This window comes from Anabrus simplex, chromosome 2 (assembly GCF_040414725.1).
Source record: "Anabrus simplex isolate iqAnaSimp1 chromosome 2, ASM4041472v1, whole genome shotgun sequence".
In the NCBI taxonomy this organism is placed as follows: domain Eukaryota; kingdom Metazoa; phylum Arthropoda; class Insecta; order Orthoptera; family Tettigoniidae; genus Anabrus; species Anabrus simplex.
In genome coordinates this window covers 683810410-683833434 of record NC_090266.1, presented here as the reverse complement: position 1 = coordinate 683833434, position 23025 = coordinate 683810410, and the positions used below count along the sequence as shown (strand labels likewise).

Sequence of the window (23025 nt, the reverse complement as noted above, 5' to 3'; positions counted from 1 at the left end):
CGAAATCACCCCGAAGTACGGGGTGAATTCAGACACTACTTTTTGTTTTCTCAGGAAAACATGCGTTGGCGTATATTTTCCGTTTGTAGGATACTGCATTAATTGGATATATTCCTCATTATTAGGATGATAAACAATACAATTTCAGATTCCCTTCGTGAGTTAAGACAAAAATAACCTCAAAACCGTCCAAAATCACCCCGTTTGACGGTATGTATTTGTAAATAGTAGATTTCAATTCTGTACTTACTGGAAGTATCTAGAAAATTGTTGAACGGGGTGTGTGCCTTTTGTGGGTTATGTTTTCTAGAAGGAATTTTCTAACTATTCTGGAAATGGAAGATTCGCGAACGTGTGTATTCGAGAATGTTAGTTAAAGTTGCGACGGGAGTAGGAATTGTGATTGGTGAACCTAGGAGGGGATGGGCGGACTCATGCAGTCTGATTGGCTACTCCAAGGCCAGGGTTTTCATATATATAGGGAGCGAGGCAGTGTTCGTGAGAATTCGGTCTTGTCTTGGCCTGATCTGCCTTTAGTCTGTGTTGGTCTGCGTCGTGTGCAATGCCTCGCTTCCGGGATGGCGCACCTTCGGGTAAGCACTCTTGAATTCCGTCCGGCTAAAATTTCCGTAATGTTCGGTTGCAATTTCGTACAGGAGTCTGCCCTAGTCTAACCTAGATTCAGATCCTCTGATATGTCTTACATCAAACTGGAATGCAGAAATCCTGATGGCCCAGCGGGCTATACGCCCAGTACGACGCGGCCTAGCTAATACCCAACTTAAGGCTTGGTTATCAGTTTCTAGGTCGAACTTGACATGTTCCAGATAGAGTCGGAACTTCTCTAGTGCAAATAAAACAGCCAAACCCTCAAGTTCATAGATGGAATATTTGGCCTCTTGGGCCGATAATGTCCTGGAGGCATAGGCGATGGGCCGCCTTCCGAGTTCAGTTTCCTGAAGAAGCACAGCAGCCACGGCCGATGACGAGGCGTCGGTTTGAACGATGAATTTCTTCGAAAAATCAGGCATAGCAAGGACAGGGGTGTTGCAGAGAGCTAATTTCAGGTCTTGAAAAGCAGTTTGTTGAAATTCAAATTCGACGCCTTTCCGACGGAGTAAGTTCAAGGGCACCGCTCTGTTAGCGAAGTTATGAATAAATTTTCTGAAGAAATTCACCATGCCGATGAACCTGGCAATACCTTTGATATCCTTAGGGGGTTTGAAATCACGGATGGCCTGTGTTCCAGAATGATCAATAGAAACCCCATCGGGTGACACAATATGCCCTAGGAATGACATGGAAGGTTTAGCAAAAGCTACCTTAGATAACTTCACAGTCAACCTGGCCTTACAAAAGCGATTGAGTACTTCCTTTAGATGATCTAGATGTTCCTCGAAGGTCTCAGAAAATACGACATCAAGATAGTGATACAAGTATTCAAACTTAATGTCGGAAAAGACCCTATCTAGCAGTCTAGTAAGAACAGCTGCCCCCGTGGGGAGCCCGAAAGGCACACGGTTGTACTCATACAAAGCCCAATCTGTGCCAAAAGCTGTTAAATGTTTCGGTTCTTCAGCCAGAGGTATTTGGTTGTAAGCCTGATTGAGATCAAGGATGGTAAAGAACCTAGCTTTCCGAATACATGAAAAACAAGAGTGAAGGTCAGGAAGAGGCACAGATTGTAACACCACCTTCCAATTTAAAGCCCTATAGTCAATCACAGGCCTGAAACCACCTTGGGGTTTCGGCACCAGAAAAATGGGCAATGAATACGCCGACTTAGAGGGTCGAATAATACCGTCCTTTAACATCTGGTCGATGATCTCTTTGAGAGCCTTCATTTTTGGTGGAGATTTTCTTTTTTGCTAGGGGCTTTACGTCGCACCGACACAGATAGGTCTTATGGCGACGATGGGATAGCAAAGGCCTAGGAGTAGGAAGGAAGCGGCCGTGGCCTTAATTAAGGTACAGCCCCAGCATTTGCCTGGTGTGAAAATGGGAAACCACGGAAAACCATCTTCAGGGCTGCCGATAGTGGGATTCGAACCTACTATCTCCCGGATGCAAGCTCACAGCCGCGCGCCTCTACGCGCACGGCCAACTCGCCCGGTTTTGGTGGAGATAGCCTATAAGGTGGAAACCTAACTGGGATCGAATCCGTAACCTCAATCTTGTATTCAATAAGGTCAATAACACCAAGAGTATCGGAAAATACATCCGGAAATGACTGACACAGTTTACAAATACTTTCAGCCTGCTCCTCAGGTAGATGTCTAAGGTCTAACAACATCTCATTCTGGGGAGGCAAAACAGATGAACATGACACAGAGTTACATCTGAGCAAGGGAATTTTACAATTATTAGCAAATTTGAAAGTGCACAACTTGCTCTGAATGTCGAGCACCAGACCAGTAGAAGACATGAAATCCGCTCCTAATAGTACGGGGCAAGACAAGTGCTTAGCCACAAATAATTTCATTTTCCAGGTAAATTTAGAAATACGAATTTTGGCAAGGATGAAACCGAAAATTTCTAATGGAGAGGAATTAGCCGAAATGCATTGGACGGAAAACAAACAATCAGGAAACTTACAGACAGACTTCAATTTGGAATACCATTCAGCCGAAATAATAGAACAAACACTCCCAGAGTCTAATGGAGCGGTAATGGATTCACTATTCAATTCAATTTTAAGAAAAGGTACCATTGCGGGGGTCTCGCCGCAATCCTGAGGCATTCTTTAGGACCTTCAAATGATAGGTTAGAAGAACTTTTACACGTACCGGAGCTTTCGGTGGGTTTAACGGAGGCTGAGCCTTGGGAAGATGAACTTGCCGACTCAGCCGATGACACTAGTCACTTTCGATTATTAGAGTTCGTGGAGGTTGCACCAGCGGTTGAGCAGGAGGGGGTGCTATTGGCATTAGGGCAATTCTTGGCCAGATGTGAAAAAGAGCCGCATTTGAAACATCCTTGTGATGACCCTGCTCCATTCTTAGTCCCACTCGATTTTATCACTGAGCACTTGTTACGCAGATGTTCCGTACACCCACAAGCGTAGCACATACAGGTGGTGAAAGTTCGGCGAGGTGAAGGCCGAAAATTATTAGAAGACAGAGGGGGTTCCTTCGCAATTCTTAAGGTGTCGGCATACCACACTCCTTCGGCTGAGACAGCCATAGCCTCTAATTCTGCCAAGGTTTCGGGACGAGACTCAAAACATAAATAGGATCTATAAGGTAGAGAGATACCTTCAACAACAGTTTGCACAATATTGAACCATACTGTTCATGGACCAATAGTATAGATTTTAGTATTGGATATTGGGATTACATAAGACCACCCACGAAGTCATTGTCTTATAGTATATTTCATAAAAGAGTCCAGAAGAAGCGTTCTTGTGTGAAAAAAGCTGGAGCGTCATTATGAGAAATCTCCAGAACCTCATTAAAGGGAGTTATGTCCCAAGCCAAGCCTCTTAATGAAGATTGGGGACGCTTCCCGGATCCCGGCAAAACTTACCTTCGGAGGGAAGAAAGAATTAAATTAATATCTTTGGTTACGGAAGAGTTGCATTGGATTTGATACAAGAATTGCAACCTGCATAATTTCTGCTTTATTTTGATATGCATTAGGGCTGCAATCATAAATGCATTCGTTAAATAAGGTACTTGACGTGCGTTGTGCGGGAAAACTTCGAGTCGCGGGCGCGCGTATTCTGCACGCGATCAAGTGGCGTGGTTACGCTAACTTGATTATAAAAGCGAGGCCGCCTGGCACATCAGCCTCATTCTTTGACCGTAAGGCTGCTTGAACGAAGTCGTCATGCTACAAGTCGGCACTGCGAACAACATCTTGTCTCCGAGCTGCACATACAACTAGTACTACTGTATCGGCGAGGAAGTAAGTAATCAACTTGCATATTCAGCTAAAGTCTTGATATTACCTGTGTAATATGAACTGATGAACTAGTAGCTTCATATTTCTGTGAGGTCAAGTTGTAACTGACGTAATGTTAGAATAAATATAGGCTCAGGGTAGTTCTTCAAGCACTACATGTTGTCCGAGTGAAAAGATGAAATAACAGTGTCACTAAGAGTGGTGAAGAAACTATAGTGTACCAGGTTTAAAATTATGAACAAGACTTGGTCAATGTAACGTGTGAGGCACGATAGTAGTGGAAACAGGCATCGAGTTTGGACAGTCTGTAATAAATGAATTTGTTTTCAGTTACCCCTGCATCAAGCCAGAACGAGCTTTACATCATCATTGCGAGGAAGCCACAACCGGAGCTGAAGCCAACACGACAACGGGAATCGATCCAGGAACGTTGGGTGTACCTGATCAGCGCGATGTCGAAGGGGACATCTTCCAACCATCCAAGGAGCTGTACGAAGGACTCACGCAAGATAGGATGTCTCCAAGTGTTCACCAGTATCTGCTGCAACCGTCGCAGTTGGTCATGATGTGGTAAATTCAGTGGTCCACAGGGAGGGCCGCTCCATCATGTCATCAATCACATAAGGTCAGAGCTTTCCAATTCTGTTTCAAGCATGTCATTTAAATTTAGATAGGAATAGGGGGGCCGTCAGTCAACAGGTTAGTTATGGTAGGAAATTTCTTTGTAATATAGAGCTAGGCCTCAAGCTCGAACCCCGTACATTAGGGTAGATGATAGTTTGTAGATTCCTTATTGGTGTGTTCATATTTCATTTCGATTGTATTAGATTAGCGTACGTGTTATCTTCATGGATCAGGTCGAACTCCCTTGGTCATGATAGGTTAGTCTAACAGGCAGGCACTATTTATTGTGTCGCATTCAGGCATTTGTTTCTGCAGATGTAGGCTGTATAGTTGAGACCAGGATTCAACCCGTAATTCACCCAGCTTTACTGACAGGGCGAGCAAGTCCGAATGTTTGAGAGATGTGAGCATTACGCGTGTAGCTAACTGTATGTATTGAGATGAAAAAGCCCAGCACAGTTTGAGAGTGTATTGGATGCATTAGAGATGTCTTATTATGGCCATGTGACTATCGCGTATTAATTTGTGTCTTTGTATTATCAAGGTTGAGCCCATGGGAGGCGGAAATAAGATTTGTTATATTGCTGGTGATATTGAGATGAGGGCGGATAGCCCAGGTGTATTTAAAGAGTGCTTTTAGCAGCCAGATTACGTGAGGTGAAAGGCGAGATTTCTTAGCCTGCAGCCAGCTGAGCTCGTAAATCATGTGGACTGTCGCTCGTCAAGTGGTCGAATGGTGAGGGTTGGTGTGTCTGACGTCACAGTCTTGAAACTCAGTTATATTGCTATCTGCAGCGTGTCGAGTGTGTAGGGGAAGGGGGGTAGACGTCCTTGATGTTTTGGAACGCAGGGAGAGATTTTTGTTCTATTTGTTCTACTTTACTTCTAACACTGGCCCGTTTGATATTGTCACTTTGGATATGTTGGTTGCGTTCTTTTTAGATTGTTCGTATATGAATATTATACGCCTTACTCTTCATGGGACCAGGGTTCGTGACCGAGTCAGGACACTGTACATTTTGTGTTTATATTTGTTTGCACCGGGGTTCGATGGTACGAGGCATAGTAAATTTTATGGGAACTACTGTTAGATGAGCATTTCAGCAGATATCCATCTTTCTAGATTTCGTTACTTACACAATTGTAACATGCTTGTTACAGCACAGCTGTTTCGTGAAGGCAGTGAACTGGTTGTCATCGGCTCAACGTTATCTTTACCCAAGCATTTTGAAAGCTCTTATTGTTGTAAATAGATTTTGTTTATGTAATAAATCCCTGTTTGTTAAACTTTGAATGCGGCGATGTTTCTGTTAGATTTTTTTATTTATTTAGCTGATTCTTACCTGATTAGTCACATATCCTAGTGTTTTATCTTAATGTTGCCCTTTATTCCCCATGTTATCCCTGAGAAGAGCTCTATTGGATGGCCGAGCAAGGATATGTGTTCAGGTAAGACTATGTGCACCAGCTCACGTTTGTGAGAGTTCTTTCACTAGTGTACTCTGGGTTTGAGACCGGCTTTCGCCTGGCCGGAACCATAGAGTCCTGTAGGGCACAATATGGTCCTCGGAAAAATGGAGAGTGAACACTCGGGTATAAAACTTGATATCTTGAATGAAGTCTGCAAGATTTTCGTCCAGTCGCTGCACTCTGGAATAGTACTTCTGTATTAAAGAGGATATTGCCCTAGCCGGAATGAAATTTGCCAACAGGTGGGCGTGGAAATCTTCTATAGATGATTGCTCAGCTATGGATTTAACTATCTTGTCCGAGAGGACACCTATAGAGTAAGGGTAAATAATTTGAAAAATTTGAGATTGAGAGAGGGAAAACACTAGTGCGTGATCGTGAAATTGAACTAGGAATCTTAGAAATGAAATAACATCATTGGTGGAGTTTACTGAAAATTTAGAAATTCCCCTAAGCAACATAGCCAATGGATGAGGCAAAGTACTAAACCCAAGTGACATAATAGGTAACAGCCTAGAAGGTTGAGAAGTCTCTAACACTGCATTATTTAGAAAGAAAGGTGGAAGTTGTGTACGATGATCAGACTCATTTTCTAATGGGGCAGAAGTTTGTTGAGTTGCCACAGATTTTCTACTTTCTACAACTTTGGACGAATCCTCCTCAGCAGGCAAGTTGATTGAAGGGGCTTGATCGGTTTTGGGAGCGGCTGCCCCAGTCAACAATTGACTAACTTTATTTGACATTTCAGAAAGGTGTTCAACAAGGTTACTAGCCTCCTTAGCATGATCTTCTTTTAGTTTGAAAGACAATAGGTCTCTAACCCTGTGATAAAAATGGAACAGTCTAGCCTGTACTCTTTTAAGTTGATTAGGAGATGGATCACTTACTTCAAAAAATCTTACTACAGATGCTAGCTCAGTGGTATTGTCAGTGATAGTGGATAGAGCCTCATCAATTTCTTTTCCCCCCAAATTTAAGATACAAATTGGTAATTCTAATGACTAAGTTTGGTGGTATCTGCCAAAACCGTGCCTCCAGATTGAACATATCTAGTAAGTAATTCATAAATTAATTCCTCCTTGAGCAAGTACCTGGAATGGAGGACTTCACGAGGGCCAGACATGATGATAGAAAATTTACAAATTTAGAAAAAAAAAAAATTCCAGCGACTGAGAAAATTCTTAGAGTTCAATGCGGATTCTATGTTTAGTCGACAAGAAAGGCTTAACTGAGACCCATTCAACCATGTTCTACTACCACTTGTTACGGGGTTACCCGTGGAGCAGAAAGGGGTTAAAGAAGATGCCGGGGTGAATGGGTCTATCTACAATATCAAAGCTGAGTTGAAACTTTAAAAGGTTATATTTATTTTCCAAAAACAAACTTAACAATATTTTTCACTGAGTTAGCATAACAATATATCAGGTACAAAGCAATCTTGAAACAAGACTAGGAAAATCCAAGATTTCGAACTTTAAAAATTTTGGTCTTCAAGCCCCTATTTTATAATGTCAGAGATACCGGATTCGGTTTCCCAGAACTTTAATTCAAACTAAGGAATCATTTATCCAAGGGCAGAAATCCCCTTAATTCAAGAGCACTTGCTCCCTCAATTACAATGTTAAGCCTGCCAGAGGCATCCCTCACAATTACAGAACTTTGAAAAAGAGCTAACAGACTCTCAGTTTTTTATGGCCCACTTCAAGGCAATCATCAAAATTTTACACTCTCTGGCCTTCCATGGCCCAACTATAATTTGAAACAGGCGTATCTAGTACCCAACCTACAGGGCCTTTGTGAAAAAGTACAGGTTAAGTATATGGCCCGAAACACAAACTGAATGGAGGTGAACACTGCACTCCAGATAATGAAATATTAAAACCTATAGGGCTCTCGGCCGATGAAACAGGGGCTAATCCCAAGCTACTTGAGGTGGCACACATGAAATAACTGTAATACATTACAAAAGGTTGCTAAATTGCAGACACCTCAAATTAAGATGAAGGGGAGCTCGAGAGTGTAACTCACTCTCTATCCCCGATTTACAGTTGAAGATTTTATGAAATTTTTACATTAGCCGAAAGGAAAGTTACATTTTAAAAAAGTATGGTTACATGATTAAAGAGTCGGACCTTCCCCTCGGAATAATTTGCGGATACAGCAAGAAAGATGGAATTATGTGGCTATTACCTTGTAGATATTCTAGCTGCCGACGAAAGCGGCCGCCCGCCTCCTGCTTAAACACACACACACTCAGATAGACGACGATCAATTGGCCAGGAAACATGAAAAGCCGTAGTTTATATACCCTCAGGGAAGGTTCGAGATCATTCAAGACTAATCAGGACACACCCTCTTGAATTTTATTGGCTAACACAAAATGAACAAGAAATGTGGGATTGGTTGAAAATTAATTACAAAAATTCATGATTGGCTATATTCAAAACTGGCGGAAAGAAAAGGAAGTATTGCCAACCCAAAAATAAATGAACATATATCAGTTATGAAAAACCTAGGAACACAAAACTTCTTTAAGTTATAAATTCTTACACCTTGCACCAGGGTGCATGATCATAGTTTTTGGTAGTGTCATCTACGGAAGAATGTACAAACTTCTTGATGAATGGCAAACAAAACAAGGAGAAATTCACTCAGTTTAGGAAACTTTACAACAAAACAACTACTTAATTTTTGAGTGGTGACATCTTCTGATTAAAGTTCTAAGTTCCTGTTGTAGTAGTTTCCACTTTTGTTCGATAGAGGAGTTCATTAAGGCGCTTCCTTTGAATGCGTGGTGTTGAGGTGTACCTCCCAGTACACTTTTATTTAAGAGAATTGTAATTAACATGTAAATTTAATTTTCCTCTGGGATTGCCTCCCGTAGATCTGCGTGCCTCGACTTACAAAGTAATGAAGCAAGATATTAGGATCCACCTATTCAATACTAAATTATGTGAGAGATTATTAAACCATAACATATCCATTTATTTATTCTCATGGTACCGGTTTCGGCAAAGTGATTGCCATCATCAGCCTAGGGAATTTCCACAAACACATTCGAAATTACATTAACATGTGACTCTTATAGTTAATATATCTATACTTAATAACATAAATGGATATCCATGTAAAAGCTGAATAATGTTATTTACAAGTGCTACATAATAGTCGTTGAGCATTTACATTTTCAGGTTTACACCTTATCACATAATTAAAAAGAAATTGACAGACAGACTAAAATGTCAGAGTAATTTATTTAAAACGTACACTATGAGATTAAAATATAACATCAATCACTATTAGTATGTACAAATGACATTGTTTGTGTTCATTAAACAGCTTGATTCAATTGTAAGTTTGTAAGTATTGAAGCCATATTTAGTATTAATAGACTAAAATGAAAGCAATCAAGGTTCTTGATAGAAGGTAGTTCCTCAAAGAAATATAAGCTGCATAGTTGTATAAGGCACTCGGCTCGAACTTGACAAACATAAATCGAAAATCGATATCCTTTATAAATAAAATATGACTTATTTTGTCTATCAAACACTAGTAATATGGTGTGTACAAATGACAGTGAATTCCCTATATTATAACCGAGTTCATTAAAACAGATCTGATTCAATCATATGTCGGTAAGTATTGTAGCCATATTTTAGAGTTAATGGGCTGATATGAAAGCAACTGAGGTTCTTGATAGAAGGTAGTTCCTCAAAGAAAGCTGCGTAATTGTGTAAAGCACTGGGCTCGAATTTCATATGATCATATCAGAGGAATGGATCTCATAGAACAGATTTGTTATTACAGGTGTTGATCTGGAATGTTCTCGATTCGAGACACACCTACAAGAAAAAAATTTGCGAATTAGCCTTATGAATGAAGAAACTGGGCAAAAAAGTTTTATAGATAGAAGACTCACCTCGGGTGACAAGTTGGTAGTAGTAATGTTGAGGAGGAACTAGCAGACTGATCTTACAGGCAGCAGACCGCCGGAGAGAGTGGGGAGGGCACAGTAGAGGAGGAAGTGTGGTTGGGAGGGCGTGGACAGCAGTAGGGGTAATATGCAAGCTTATTGTCTGTTATCTGAGAAACTGATCAATTCTTAGGTAATTTAATGTTGTTTAATATTGTAATGGCAGTGTCAGATAGAATTTTAGGTTTTTCAGATAAATCGTTGAGATTTAAATTTGGATTGTAATATTGATCAAGTAGAATATAGCATTGTTCAGTTAAGTCGAGTAAAGAGCCCTTATTTTTTATTTCAATAATATTTATGTCATGATCTATGCCGTAAAATTTGTGTATGTAGTCATACACATGTTGGCCTACTCCAAATGTTTTGTATTTGATTGCATTCACATGTTCCATGTATCTAATTTTAAATGACCTACCAGTTTGTCCAATGTATGTGCTGCTGCAGTCATTGCAGCGGAATCTATAGACCCCTGATTTTTCGAAAGGGTTAGAAGCGTTAATTAAATTGGAGTTGTGCAAAATGTCTAGGTTTCTATTGTTGGTTTTAAAGGAAATGTTAATGTTCTGCTTCTTGAATATGTTCATGACTCTATGAATATTGCAGTCAAAGGTGAGCAGTCAAAGGTGAAGGTTGAGAAAATTTTAGACCTAACTGTTTCTTTGATTAAATTAGATTTTGGGCAGTGTTTGAACTTGTTTATTATACGTTCTATAAAGATCCTATTATAACCATTGCGAAATACGATATTACTAAAGTATCTAACTCTTTGTTAAGGTCCGACTTCGACATAGGGACATTAAAAGCACGGTACACTAAGCAATGCCGGAGGAAAATTAAATTTACATGTTAATTAGAATTTTTTTAAATAAAAGGGAATTGCCTCCAAATACTAATGCTGTGGCTTAGCTGAAAAGCTAAGTCATATTGATAATTAAATGGTGAATGTGAATGCTGAGGGTAAACTCCTACGTGAAAGTAAAATTTACATTTAAATTATATTAAGTCCAAAAAACTACATAGTGGTTACCCCGAGACTGGTATCTCATGACGGGACAAAAGCAGAAGTGCGTCCACCCTCTAGGCTGGTCACCAGCAAAACACACTCAAGCAAGCTTCGCTCCCACAGAGGAGCAAGAAGCCGGAAAATGGTGCAACTTGCGGATAGCCAATCAGGCCATCTATTTACTCCTGACATTCACATTCACCATTCATAACATCACTTATTCCTAGCAATAAGATTACTCTTCGAGATCTTTCTGTTTGCATCACAGGAAACGACTGGAAAATACTTGTAAAAACGGCACGTGTAAGTACACGCTGCCTCAAAAGTAAATACAGTACATCATTTCAATAATTTTTTACAATCACATCTACATAAATCATCGTTCTTTTTCAAAGTTTATTCATAGATCCCAGAAATAATATTTTTTTATACTAATAATTTTTAAAATGTTCACGAGTCCGAAAATCTAATTCTTCCAATAATTTTTAAAACAAATACATGATTTTGTCACAATTTTTAAAGTCTTCAATAATTACTGCACATAGCTGTCCCAAATCTTTATTTATATATTTCAGTTATATAAATGCAAAACATTAAAGTGCATATTTATAGCTAAATGTGGAATTTTATTTTAGCATATATATATGTATATAAGAGAACTGCACTAGAGTAGGAAAAAATATGCAGAGCACCAACGTCTGCAAAATTTACCTTCATTCCACCTCAATAAGAAGCATCATATATACTCCAAATAGTGTAATATAACTGAATTTAAGCAAAATAATAAAGTGATGGACTGCTATGTGATTCATATATATATATATATATATATATATACTACCATTATTTTATACCTACAAGATACAACAAAGAAATCACAAAATTTTGTTCACAACTGTTTTGATTTTAAAATTTTTTATACAGTGCTCCGAAAAAAGTTTTGTAGACTAAGATTTTACACAGTATAAGTCACGGTACCTCAAACATGTTTACAGTATACACTGGAGGTGAACGTCTGAGACAAATAGTGATGCTAACCAATGTCAGGTTCAATATTTATCTGTTCGGAGGCATTTGTAATGTCAGTCATTTTAACATCACTTGTAAGCTCGATGGTATAAAGACAGCATGTGTAGGACTGAAGTAGACATAGTAAGAATACTCTTTTCTGCTACTGACCAGATTTGAATTTTGACATTACAGCAAGGGCGGCAACAAGTAGGTGTCGCCGCTCATATTGGAGTGATTCACACTGATGTCTCCAGAGTTTGGAAAACATTCAGGAAGACACAAACAGTTCATGACTGACAATGGACAGGATGCACATGCAAAATAGTTTCCAGGGAGGGTTGGCATTTTTTTACTTTCAGCACGTTGTAGTCCCACTCTTATTGCCACCTCGTTTCAAAGGGATTTTTTTAAGAGCCACTGAAGTGAATGCCCAGCAAGACAGAGTGGTCAATCAGTTCCTTGAAACACATGGCATACAACGAATGAGGTGGCTGGCACATTCTGCGGATAAGATCTGCATTGTTCATGCATACGTGAACTGAAGAGAGCAATTGCCCTTTGTCCTAATCCTCCTGTTAACATTCGGTAACTGACTGAAGATGCTATACAAGAGTGGGATAATCTGCCCCAAAATTGAGTGCAAGACAAAGGACTGATATCAAGGAGATGTGTGCCAAAATCTCTCCTTACACCACACCATAGGGCAGCTTGTGAGTGGTGGGCAACAACACGAAGCCCATGGCATCAGGAACAGTGGAAGCAGATGGACTTTTCTGTTGAGGTATCACAATATGTCAATCACTACTGATCTGCATTTAGGGCAGTCGCCCAGGTGGCAGATTCCTTATCTGTTGTTTTCCTAGCCTTTTCTTAAATGATCGCAAAGAAATTGGAAAATTATTGAACATTTCCCTTGGTAAGTTATTCCAATCCCTAACTCCTCTTGCTATAAACGAATATTTGCCCCAATTTGTCCTCTTGAATTCCAACTTTATCTTCATATTGTGATCTATCCTACTTTTAAAGACACCACTCAAAACTTATTCGTTTACTGATGTCCTCCCATGCCATTTCTGCACTGACACCTCGGAACATACCACTTAATCAAGCAGCTCGTCTCCTTTCTCCCAGTTCTTCCCAGCCAAAACTTTCCAACATCTTTGTAACACTACTCTTTTGTCGGAAATCACCCAGGACAAATCGAGCTGCTTTTCTTTGTATTTCTTCCCGTTCTTGAATCAAGTAATCCTGGTGAGGGTCCCATACACTGGCACCATACTCTAGTTGGGGTCTTACCAGAGATTTATATGCCCTCTCCTTTACATCCTTACTACAACCCCTAAATACTCTCATAACCATGTGCAGCGATCTGTACCCTTTATTAACAATCATATTTATGTGATTACCCCAATGAAGGTCTTTTCTTATATTAACACCTAGGTACTTACAATGATCCCCAAAAGAAACTTTCACCCCCATCAACGCAGTAATTAAAACTGAGAGGACTTTTCCTATTTGTGAAACTCACAACCTGACTTTTAACCCCGTTTATCATCATACCATTGCCCACCGTCCATCTCACAACACTATCGAGGTCACCCTGCAGCCGCTCACAATCTTGTAACTTATTTATTATTCTGTACAGAATAACATCATCTGCAAACAGCCTTATCTCTGATTCCACTTCTTTACACAAATCATTCATATATATAAGAAAACATAAAAGTCCAATAATACTGCCTTGAGGAATTCCCCTCTTAATTATTACAGGGTCAGATAAAGCTTTGCCTACTCTAATTCTCTGGGTTCTATTTTCTAGAAATATAGCCACCCATTCAGTCACCCTCTTTTTCTAGTCCAATAGCACTCATTATTGCCAGTAGTCTCCCATGATGCACCCTATCAAATGCCTTAGATAGGTCAATCGCAATACAGTCCATTTGGCCTCCTGAATCCAGGATATCAGCTATATCTTGCTGAAATCCTACAAGCTGAGCTTCAGTGGAATAACCTTTCCTAAACCGTAACTGCCTTCTGTCAAACCAGTTATTAATTTCGCAAACATGTCTAATATAATCAGAAAGAATGCTTTCCCAAAGCTTGCATGCAATGCATGTCAAACTGACTGGCCTGTAATTTTCAGCTTTATCTCCATCACCCTTTCCTTTATACACAGGGGCTACTATAGCAACTCTCCATTCATTTGGTATAGCTCCTTCAACCAAACAATAATCAAATAAGTATTTCAGATATGGTACTATATCCCAACCCATTGCCTTTAGTATATCCAGCTGCTTTTCTAATTTTTAACTTTCGTATCTTACTGTAAATGTCATTATCATCATAGGTAAATTTTGATATTTCTTTAGTATTACTCATCTACCCTATCTGGACATTATCCTTGTAACCAACAATCTTTACATACTGCTGTCTAAATACTTCTGCCTTTTGAAGATCCTCGCATACACACTCCTCTTGTTCATTAATGATTCCTGGAATGTCCTTCTTTGAACCTGTTTCTGCCTTAAAGTACCTATACATACCCTTCCATTTTTCACTAAAATTTGTATGACCACCAATTATGCTTGCCATCATGTTATCCTTATCTGACTTCTTTGCTAGATTCAATTTTCTAGTAAGTTCCTTCAATTTCTCCTTACTTCCATAACCATTTCTAACTCTGTTTCATTCCAACCTGCACCTCCTTCTTAATCTCTTTACTTCTCTGTTATAATATAGTGGATCTTTACCATTCCTTACCACCTTTAAAGGTACAAACCTATTTTCACATTCTTCAACAATTGCTTTAAACCCATCCCAGGATCTGTTTACATTTTTATTTACCATTTTCCAGCGATCATAGTTACTTTTTTTAAACTCCCTCATGCCTGTTTTGTCAGCCATATGGTACTGCCTAATAGTCCTAATTTTAATACCTTCCTTTCTTTCACATTTATTTTTAACTACGACAAAAGCAGCCTCGTGATCACTAATACCGTCTATTACTTCGGTTTCTCTACAGAGCTCATCTGGTTTTATCAGCACCACATCCAAAATATTCTTCCCTCTAGTTGGTTCCAGCACTTTCTGAATCAGCTGCCCTTCCCATATTATCTTATTTGCCATTTGTTGTTCATGCTTCCTGTCATTCGCATTACCTTCCCAATTGACATTTGGTAAATTGAGATCACCTGGTACTATCACATTCCTATCCATATAATTTCCAACATAGCTGATTATACCATATTATACCATACAACAGGAGCATTAGCTTGTAGCGACGATCCAGTGAGAGTTGGAACAAGCCCTTCGTCCTGGAGCGCCATCAACAGTAAGGGAGTTCTGTGACATTTCGGGGTGCGATTATGTTTGGTTGACATAGGCCTGTAATTCCTATCCAGGTTAACATGACTGGTCTGGTATAGAGATAACATCCTCCAACCTACAGTTACAGAATTTGCTGCCACTGTGGGCGAGGGCCTTAAATTAGTGGATGATAATGCTCATGCCCAGCAAGCCATAGTGGTCAATCAGTTCCTTGAAACACATGGCACATAACAAATGAGGTGGATGGCATATTCTGTGGATATGATCTGCACTGTTCCTGCATGCATGAATTGAAGAGAGTAATTGCCCTTTGTCCTAATCCTCCTGTTAACATTCAGCAACTGACTGAAGATGCTATACAAGAGTGGGATAATCTGCCCCAAAACAGGTTGGATTCTTTGGTGTTGAGTGTGCCTCAGGGCCCAAAATGGCTATACAAGGTACTGATTTACTATACGATGAACATAGATTTTGTATTAGAAATCCCACATTACCAATTTTGTACTTTTGTTGTGTTTTTGTTGTTCTTTCATAGTCGAGTGCATGTTATTTTTCTTTGCCTTTGTAATGCATGAATGTATGTAAATTCACACAGCAAAATAAAAGGTGCACTAAACCACCATTTAAAAATAATATTTTAATAATAATAATAATGTTATTTGTTTTACGTCCCACTAACTACTTTTTAAGGTCTTCGGAGACGCCGAGGTGCCGGAATTTAGTCCCGCAGGAGTTCTTTTACGTGCCAGTAAATCTACCGACACGGGGCTGTCGTATTTGAGCACCTTCAAATACCACCGGACTGAGCCAGGATCGAACCTGCCAAGTTGGGGTTAGAAGGCCAGCGCCTTAACCGTCTGAGCCACTCAGCCCGGCAAAAATAATATTTTTGAACACTGTATTTTATTATATGGTATTTATCTTTTGTTCGTGACAAGTGGCTACAGTAGCATTCAGTACTTTCACTTACCTCATCTTCTATTTCTGGCTTAGTGTGAACAGGTATTGGCTGCCAGTGCAGGTCACTGTGCCACTCCTGAGAGCTTGCAAGAGGGTAGAGTCCTGCCAAATTACACTCAGCACTCATCAAGGTTCTATCAACATCAGTGCTACGAACGTATATGTCTTGATTAGAGTACGACTCGGGGAGGAAGCCCTTGTAGCGCTGACGAAGCCACTGTCCCAACTCATAGTGTTGTTCTTTTCCAATCTTGAAAACAGAAAAATATTTCAAAGCTCAGCAGATGAGAATTCTGAACCATTAGACACTATGACACCAACCAAGAACTACAATTAATTTACTTGTACTTTTATTCATTATCTTCAATTAAGGTATCAACTTCTATCTTTGATGAGAATCCAGAGAATGATACATGTTTAGAAATATGTGTTCCCAGTTACTTAAGATGTAATAAATAAATAAATAAACAAATTAATAAATTAGCATCTAAATGCAAAGATGCAGAATAATATAAGACAATTCTGCAATATGAAGTATGGACTTGCAATTGGAAAGTATATTTCAAGGTATTCAACATCAGAACAATTTTATATCATAATCAAAATCAAATTAGGATTTGAAATTAAAATAGAAATACTAAGTTATCACATTTAAAAAAAGAAATATACGCACTGCCCATTATACAGTTGCCCTAGTTGTCACTACGCAATACTACCAGCCATAAGTCTCCAGGGTGATTTTTGCCATCCACAGGAACTTTTAATTTGCTTCAATATAAAATCTGGAAAATGCTAGTTACGATAGTATTGCTCTGAACCGTCAATTTATACCATATGATAGCATTTAAAACTGCTCATTTGGTTTCCTGCTTCATGTACAACCAGAGTGCATTCATTTCTCATTACGAGCCCACTTTCTTGCCATTACAGTCATATATATTTTTTATTCTTTTGTTTCTTCACCTATGTGTACATTCTAATTGCTGTTAGCATAAAAAAAATTGATGATTTCATAGAAAGAAAATTCATCCATTCCTCATTTGCTTTCATACATTACATACATTGTCAAAACTAAAAATTAGGGCGTCACAAATCTCAAGACTCATGAGATTCTCAATACTGAGCTGTGAAATGTGTGACGTCTCAGTAACTACTACCATTAGCGGTTATTGCATGGAATAACATTCTCATATGGAAATGTGTACGCTGATAAATTTTGTCAAAAGCCTGCTGCCCAAGTTCTAGATTGTTATTCATCGTAAATACCGGTTGTTGTTCTTGTTGTTGTTGTTGTTGTTGAATTTCCCATTACAAATCCTATTTTACAAGTAGTATATTAGGGCTATAGATAGTGAGATTAAGTTAATACATGACAACTGAATTTAAAATAGAGATGACTTATGAATGAGGTGGAGAAATAACACTTTACAACAGCATCTTCTCTGAAATAACAGTGAGGTGCTTGGTATTCTATTACACATGTTTAAATGCATTAATAATTCATATCTACTCCTGTCAAAAATTGGACACTCAAAAGATTAGGAACAGTTTGTGGCATTTCACAGGTACAGCTGTCGGGCTTCTGAATATTGATCCTAAACCTCTCGAAGTATGATCCAAACTTTCCATGTCCTGTCAGAAACTGAGTTATAATATGTTCATGTTGCAATAACCTACTCTGTAGTCTGTCTTGAATATTTGGAAAGAACAAGTCCCTTGTTAGCCGGCCATTTGTGCTGGTGATCCATTGGTTGTTCCACAAATCTTGTGTGTTCCTTTTTTACATGAGACGTAGGGCACTTTTCATATATCAACAAAGCATCAGAAGAAGTAATAGCTGCTTTGGCAAGTTCATCAGCTCTCTCATTTCCTTCTACTCTGCCATGACCTTGGACCCATTTCATGCAGATATGGTTACTGTAGTGATCTTATATTAACAGCTACTGGATGAAAGTTATATTATTCTTGGATTGCTCTCAAAGTTGCCTGAGAATCACTCAATATTTGAGCAGCACAACTGTATTTTTTAATCCACATAACTACTTGTCATATAGCACACAATTCTGCTTGCAGGACTGAACATGAGGGAGATAAGAAGTTATTATATTAATAAAAACCACCTTTCCAATACACAATAGTCCTTTATATTTAATATCTATTAATGGTTTTATCCTAAATTGTGTATTGGAAAGGTGGCTTTTATTAATATAATAACTTCTTACTCTGAAACCCAATACGGTTTTATAATGAGATTCATAACTTGTAATGAGGGAGATAGTCTAAATTTTTCAGCATACACCTCACTATTATTCTGTAGCACTACAAAAGCACATCCTACAAACCAACCATCATTTTCTTTGCTAATCAGGGTCCATCCATATAAATATTGTAATGATGTTGTGTGTTGCACATTTCTTGCACAAGATTATTGGCAAATTTACTTGGGTGAACTGCCGTCAATGCATTAGCTTGCAGCTCAGGAGTAACCCTTACGATCCTATCAAGATACAAAACACCTTTTTTTCTTTAGTGTGAGCTTAGTTTTGGCAATGGCTGTTAAATACAGAGGTGGGATTCCTGCCACAACAAGGGCTGCTTCCATGGATATTGTACGGAATGCACAAATAATTCTGATACAAAACCTCTTTGAATTTGGGCTAGTTTGGCTTGAACACACTTCCTTTCAATACATTATGATAAGCAGATGCACCATACAGTAATAACGGTTCAACCGCTCCATGATACATTGTCTCCAATAGTTCTGGATTATGACCCCATGTCAATCCGGTAGCAATAGTGAAACCAGACTGCCATTTGCTAGCTTTGGTAGACAGAGCATTGAAGTGAGCTCTAAATGTTAAGTTTTCTGTCTAAAACAACACCTAGGTATGACATTTGATCCACCAGTTTTATAACTTGTCCACTCATGTGTACAACAGGTGTTTCAATTTTCCTCTTCCTCGTAATGAACATGCCGCTCGTTTTTTGAGGGTTGAACTCCCAATTTATTTTCAAATCCTCAGTTCGAAATTATATTCAGCGCTGTATTAGCTCGAAAAGTCAAATTTGAAACATCATCACTTTTGAGTAGAAGGGCATCATCATCTGCCCTTATGTGACAGTCAGTAGGTAATTCCAAAGAGAGTAAATCATCATACAGAATTGTCCAGAATCCTGTAATACATGCAGAACCTTGAGGACAGCCTTTTGTGACATTTTTGGTACATGTAGTATTGCCCATTGTGAGCTTTGCCTGGGTGACCTATCAGTTTCTGATTATCACATACAGGTTTCTAGGACAGGATTTTTTCTTCACCTGATGTAATATTTTCGACCACTAGGCCCATGAACAATATTCACACTAAATATTACAAAATTTATAATATACAGTAGTTGTAACTTGGTATACAGTATTACAGAAAACAAAGCATTAAAATCAAACAAATTCTGTACCTTATAATCGTGTAATGTTTCAGTAAAAAGAAACCAACGACCATTCAACATCGGCCTTCATTTTCCTATTACAACACTGTTGTTTATGCCCTATTTGCTTATGATGATGTTATTTTGTGGCATCAACGAAACCAAAAATCACATACCGTATGAAAAGAGCTATGGCCAAACTAAGTGCCGTACCATACCACGCTCGGTATAAAACACAAACAGATCATGAATTTCATTAATACTGTACCTCCATACCTAGCCTCTAGCAATGACATAATTTGTTATTAGTATGACATCTACAATCCAAGAGTTTTAAGTTGTGAATCACGGCTTTAGTGCGTTAACTTGAATAAGAGTATTATGACCAACATAATCATATCATGGGGAATATCGTACACAAAAACATTATTTATTAGTTTACTCGGCTGGGTTCTTGAACCATATCATAAACAGTAGATTTGACTTCAAAGTGTAAACATATGTCATGAACTGCACGATGAAAACCAGACAATGTAGGTATCAATTACATGAATAAAAATGTGATAAATGATGTTAGCACATGAGACCACATATCAATATTCTTTATGGTAGAATACAACAATAACACATGTGTACGGTACAATAAATCTTGTAACAGAAATCACTCTCTCATTAATTGGACGTATAATTATTATGAAACTATACCATACATGCTCCACAAATTTACAACATCTTTGTGCGAGTAAACTCCTCTTTGGAATTAATAAATAATAATAGTAATCAGAACGCAAATTAACTAGACCTTCTCAGCTGCATAATTCTTATTAAAAACTATACATCTGCCTACCAGCTTAACCTCCAAGCTTATTTCTATGTTTTATTAATCAAGAAACCAGTCTTGGAAAATGTCTGTTCACTTGGAAATGATGAAGTTAGTATGCAGACGTATTTCCTGGCTAAAACACAATGTGTGATATTGGCTCTTGTTGCAGCGCTAGTATTCTAGAGGACTGACTGTATGCTGAACATAGGCTTCTCCAAGGTTAGACTGTATGATGGTGTGCATTGCTCGCTGGCTGAAGTATGTGATACATGGCTCGATGTATCAGTCAGTACACTGTACACTCTGTCGTCAAATACTCCACTATGCTTGTCGCATGACGTGCATCCATGAATGGCGACGTTTTGAACTGAGAGTTGAGAATGGTCACAGTAGCAAACAGGAGATTGGTTCAAGTATCAGGTACCTTTCTAGCTACAGATTCGCGCAAATCACCCTCAAATTGCAGTGCTGCTTCTGCTTTCCAGTCTCCCCTTGACAGCCCCAAATGAAGTTGCCGGTTTGTTCAAAACATCTTGTAAATTAAAATACGTCAGCAGAAGTACTTCTGGGATGATCTGGCACTTAAAAACACATACTATCACGGAAGGGAAATCGTCACAAAGAACACCTCCGACCGATTCTGCATAACAAAAAGCTATGCTGTCGGCAATAATAGCAAGGTATCCAGATAAGTGTACATCCTATCTACAGTTATTAAAAAATTACACAGGGTTATTCAGCTCAAATAACTCAAGAACCATTTTTTAAGATATTGACATTCTGTTTCACTTTAGTTTATGGTATTAAGGGACTCATAGTTGAACCTGAACCACATTGTCATTATCCACTGAGATAAGGACAATAACTTTGCTTTTTTAAACAGAACTACCCTATTTTCTGCACCTAGGTTTAAACTTATGGTCATTACAAATTCAGCACTGCGATTATCTTGAAAATCAGACAAGTCCTTCTCAAGAAAGTAGAATGTCTTTAAACATGCTCCATTTGCCAGCCACAGGCTGTTGTGTTCGAAAGAATCACGAACTAGTGTAGTCGGCCAAAAGACACGCTACATGACACATGAGCTATTGACATGCAGTTTTCCTTCCCCTTCTTCTGATAACTAGGCATTCGCTCAACTGTGCCTGTAAATACTCAATGATAAATTAGATAATAATAATAATAAGAAGAAGAAGAAGAAGAAGAAGAAGAAGAAGAATTACTTTACGTCCCACAAACTACTTTTACAGTTTTCGGAGATGCCAAGGTGTTGGAATTTAGAACTGCGGGAGATATTTTATGTTCCAGTAAATCTACCAACAAGACGCTGATGTATTTGAGCACCTTCAAATACCACCAGACTGAGTTACAATCAAATCTGCCACGTTCGAGACAGAAGACCAGCGCCTCAACCATCTGAGCCACTCAGCACGGCATTTTCCATCTTATTACATGTGATAAATATCATTTTTGATCCATATTGATATTTGATTGGAATAATAGCAATAAGTTAAGACTTATTGTATTGATTAGGTGGTCAAAGTAATAAATTAACTTATTGTTATTATTCCAATTTTCCATCTTGTCGTAACAAGTAAAGAAAAACTAACATGCAACGGCTTCTGACAGACAACATTATTATCTTGACATGACTCTAAACCCGACAGGACTGAGCAACCTGAATACAAGCACGACTACAGATTGTGCTATGTGGCATCTCTTCAAATCAATCCCATCCCGCCAGGTGGCCATGATCGTAAGTGTGTCAAGTCTATATGGTCTGACACCATGGTTAGCCAGTTCGAGTCCCGTTGGTTGAAAAATTCACCATCAGAATGTTGGCTGGCAAGCTAGGAGAGGTGACGGTACACAATTTTTAATCACTACATTGCGTACCAAAAGCCTCGATTCAGTTCCAAATCTCTCCACAGTGTTCACATGGAATGAGGGCATACAAAGCTGTTGATGGTAATTCATCCGTTGGATAGGGACATAAAGGTTTGAGCAGGAGTAGGCTACATGCTGGCAGTGGGTTTCACCTTCTCCCTACCTAATTATCATCATCACCATCATCCCACATCCAAACATGCAGGTCACCCATGGGTGTCAAATAGAAAGACCTGCACCAGGAGAGCCCAACACTTTCTCGGACACTCCCAGCACTAAAAGCTATACGATAAGTAAGTAAAATAATTCTATGCATGCATAAAATTACACACAATTACACACTGCACAGTCATATGCCGACATACCTAACTGTGATATAGATGTCGATTCCCATAGGGAACCTGAAATATTTGTCCCGAACGCGTCCCTGATTTGTCCCAGATGAGCCCAACATAGCACACCGGGGTGAAACGCTGGCAACCAGGAATGAGTTAGCTGGACAATTTATAATGTCCAATAACGGACCATTTATAATGATATTATAAATTTACTCATTCGGGACAAATATTTCAGGTTCCCTATGGCAATCAACATCTATATCATCTGATGGCCAGGCAG

At 38.9% G+C, this 23025-nt stretch overlaps 1 protein-coding gene across 2 annotated transcripts in view; it reads right to left on the bottom strand.

Moving 5' to 3' along the window:
* Acph-1 (Acid phosphatase 1) overlaps positions 1-23025 on the bottom strand; it is a 261970-nt gene that overhangs the window by 176777 nt on the left and 62168 nt on the right. For both annotated transcript variants that reach the window (XM_068226254.1, XM_067141277.2), the window contains one exon: positions 16285-16524. In XM_068226254.1, the coding sequence (XP_068082355.1) occupies positions 16285-16401 (117 nt within the window). In that variant the 5' untranslated portion in view covers positions 16402-16524. The remainder of the gene's footprint in view (positions 1-16284; positions 16525-23025) is intronic.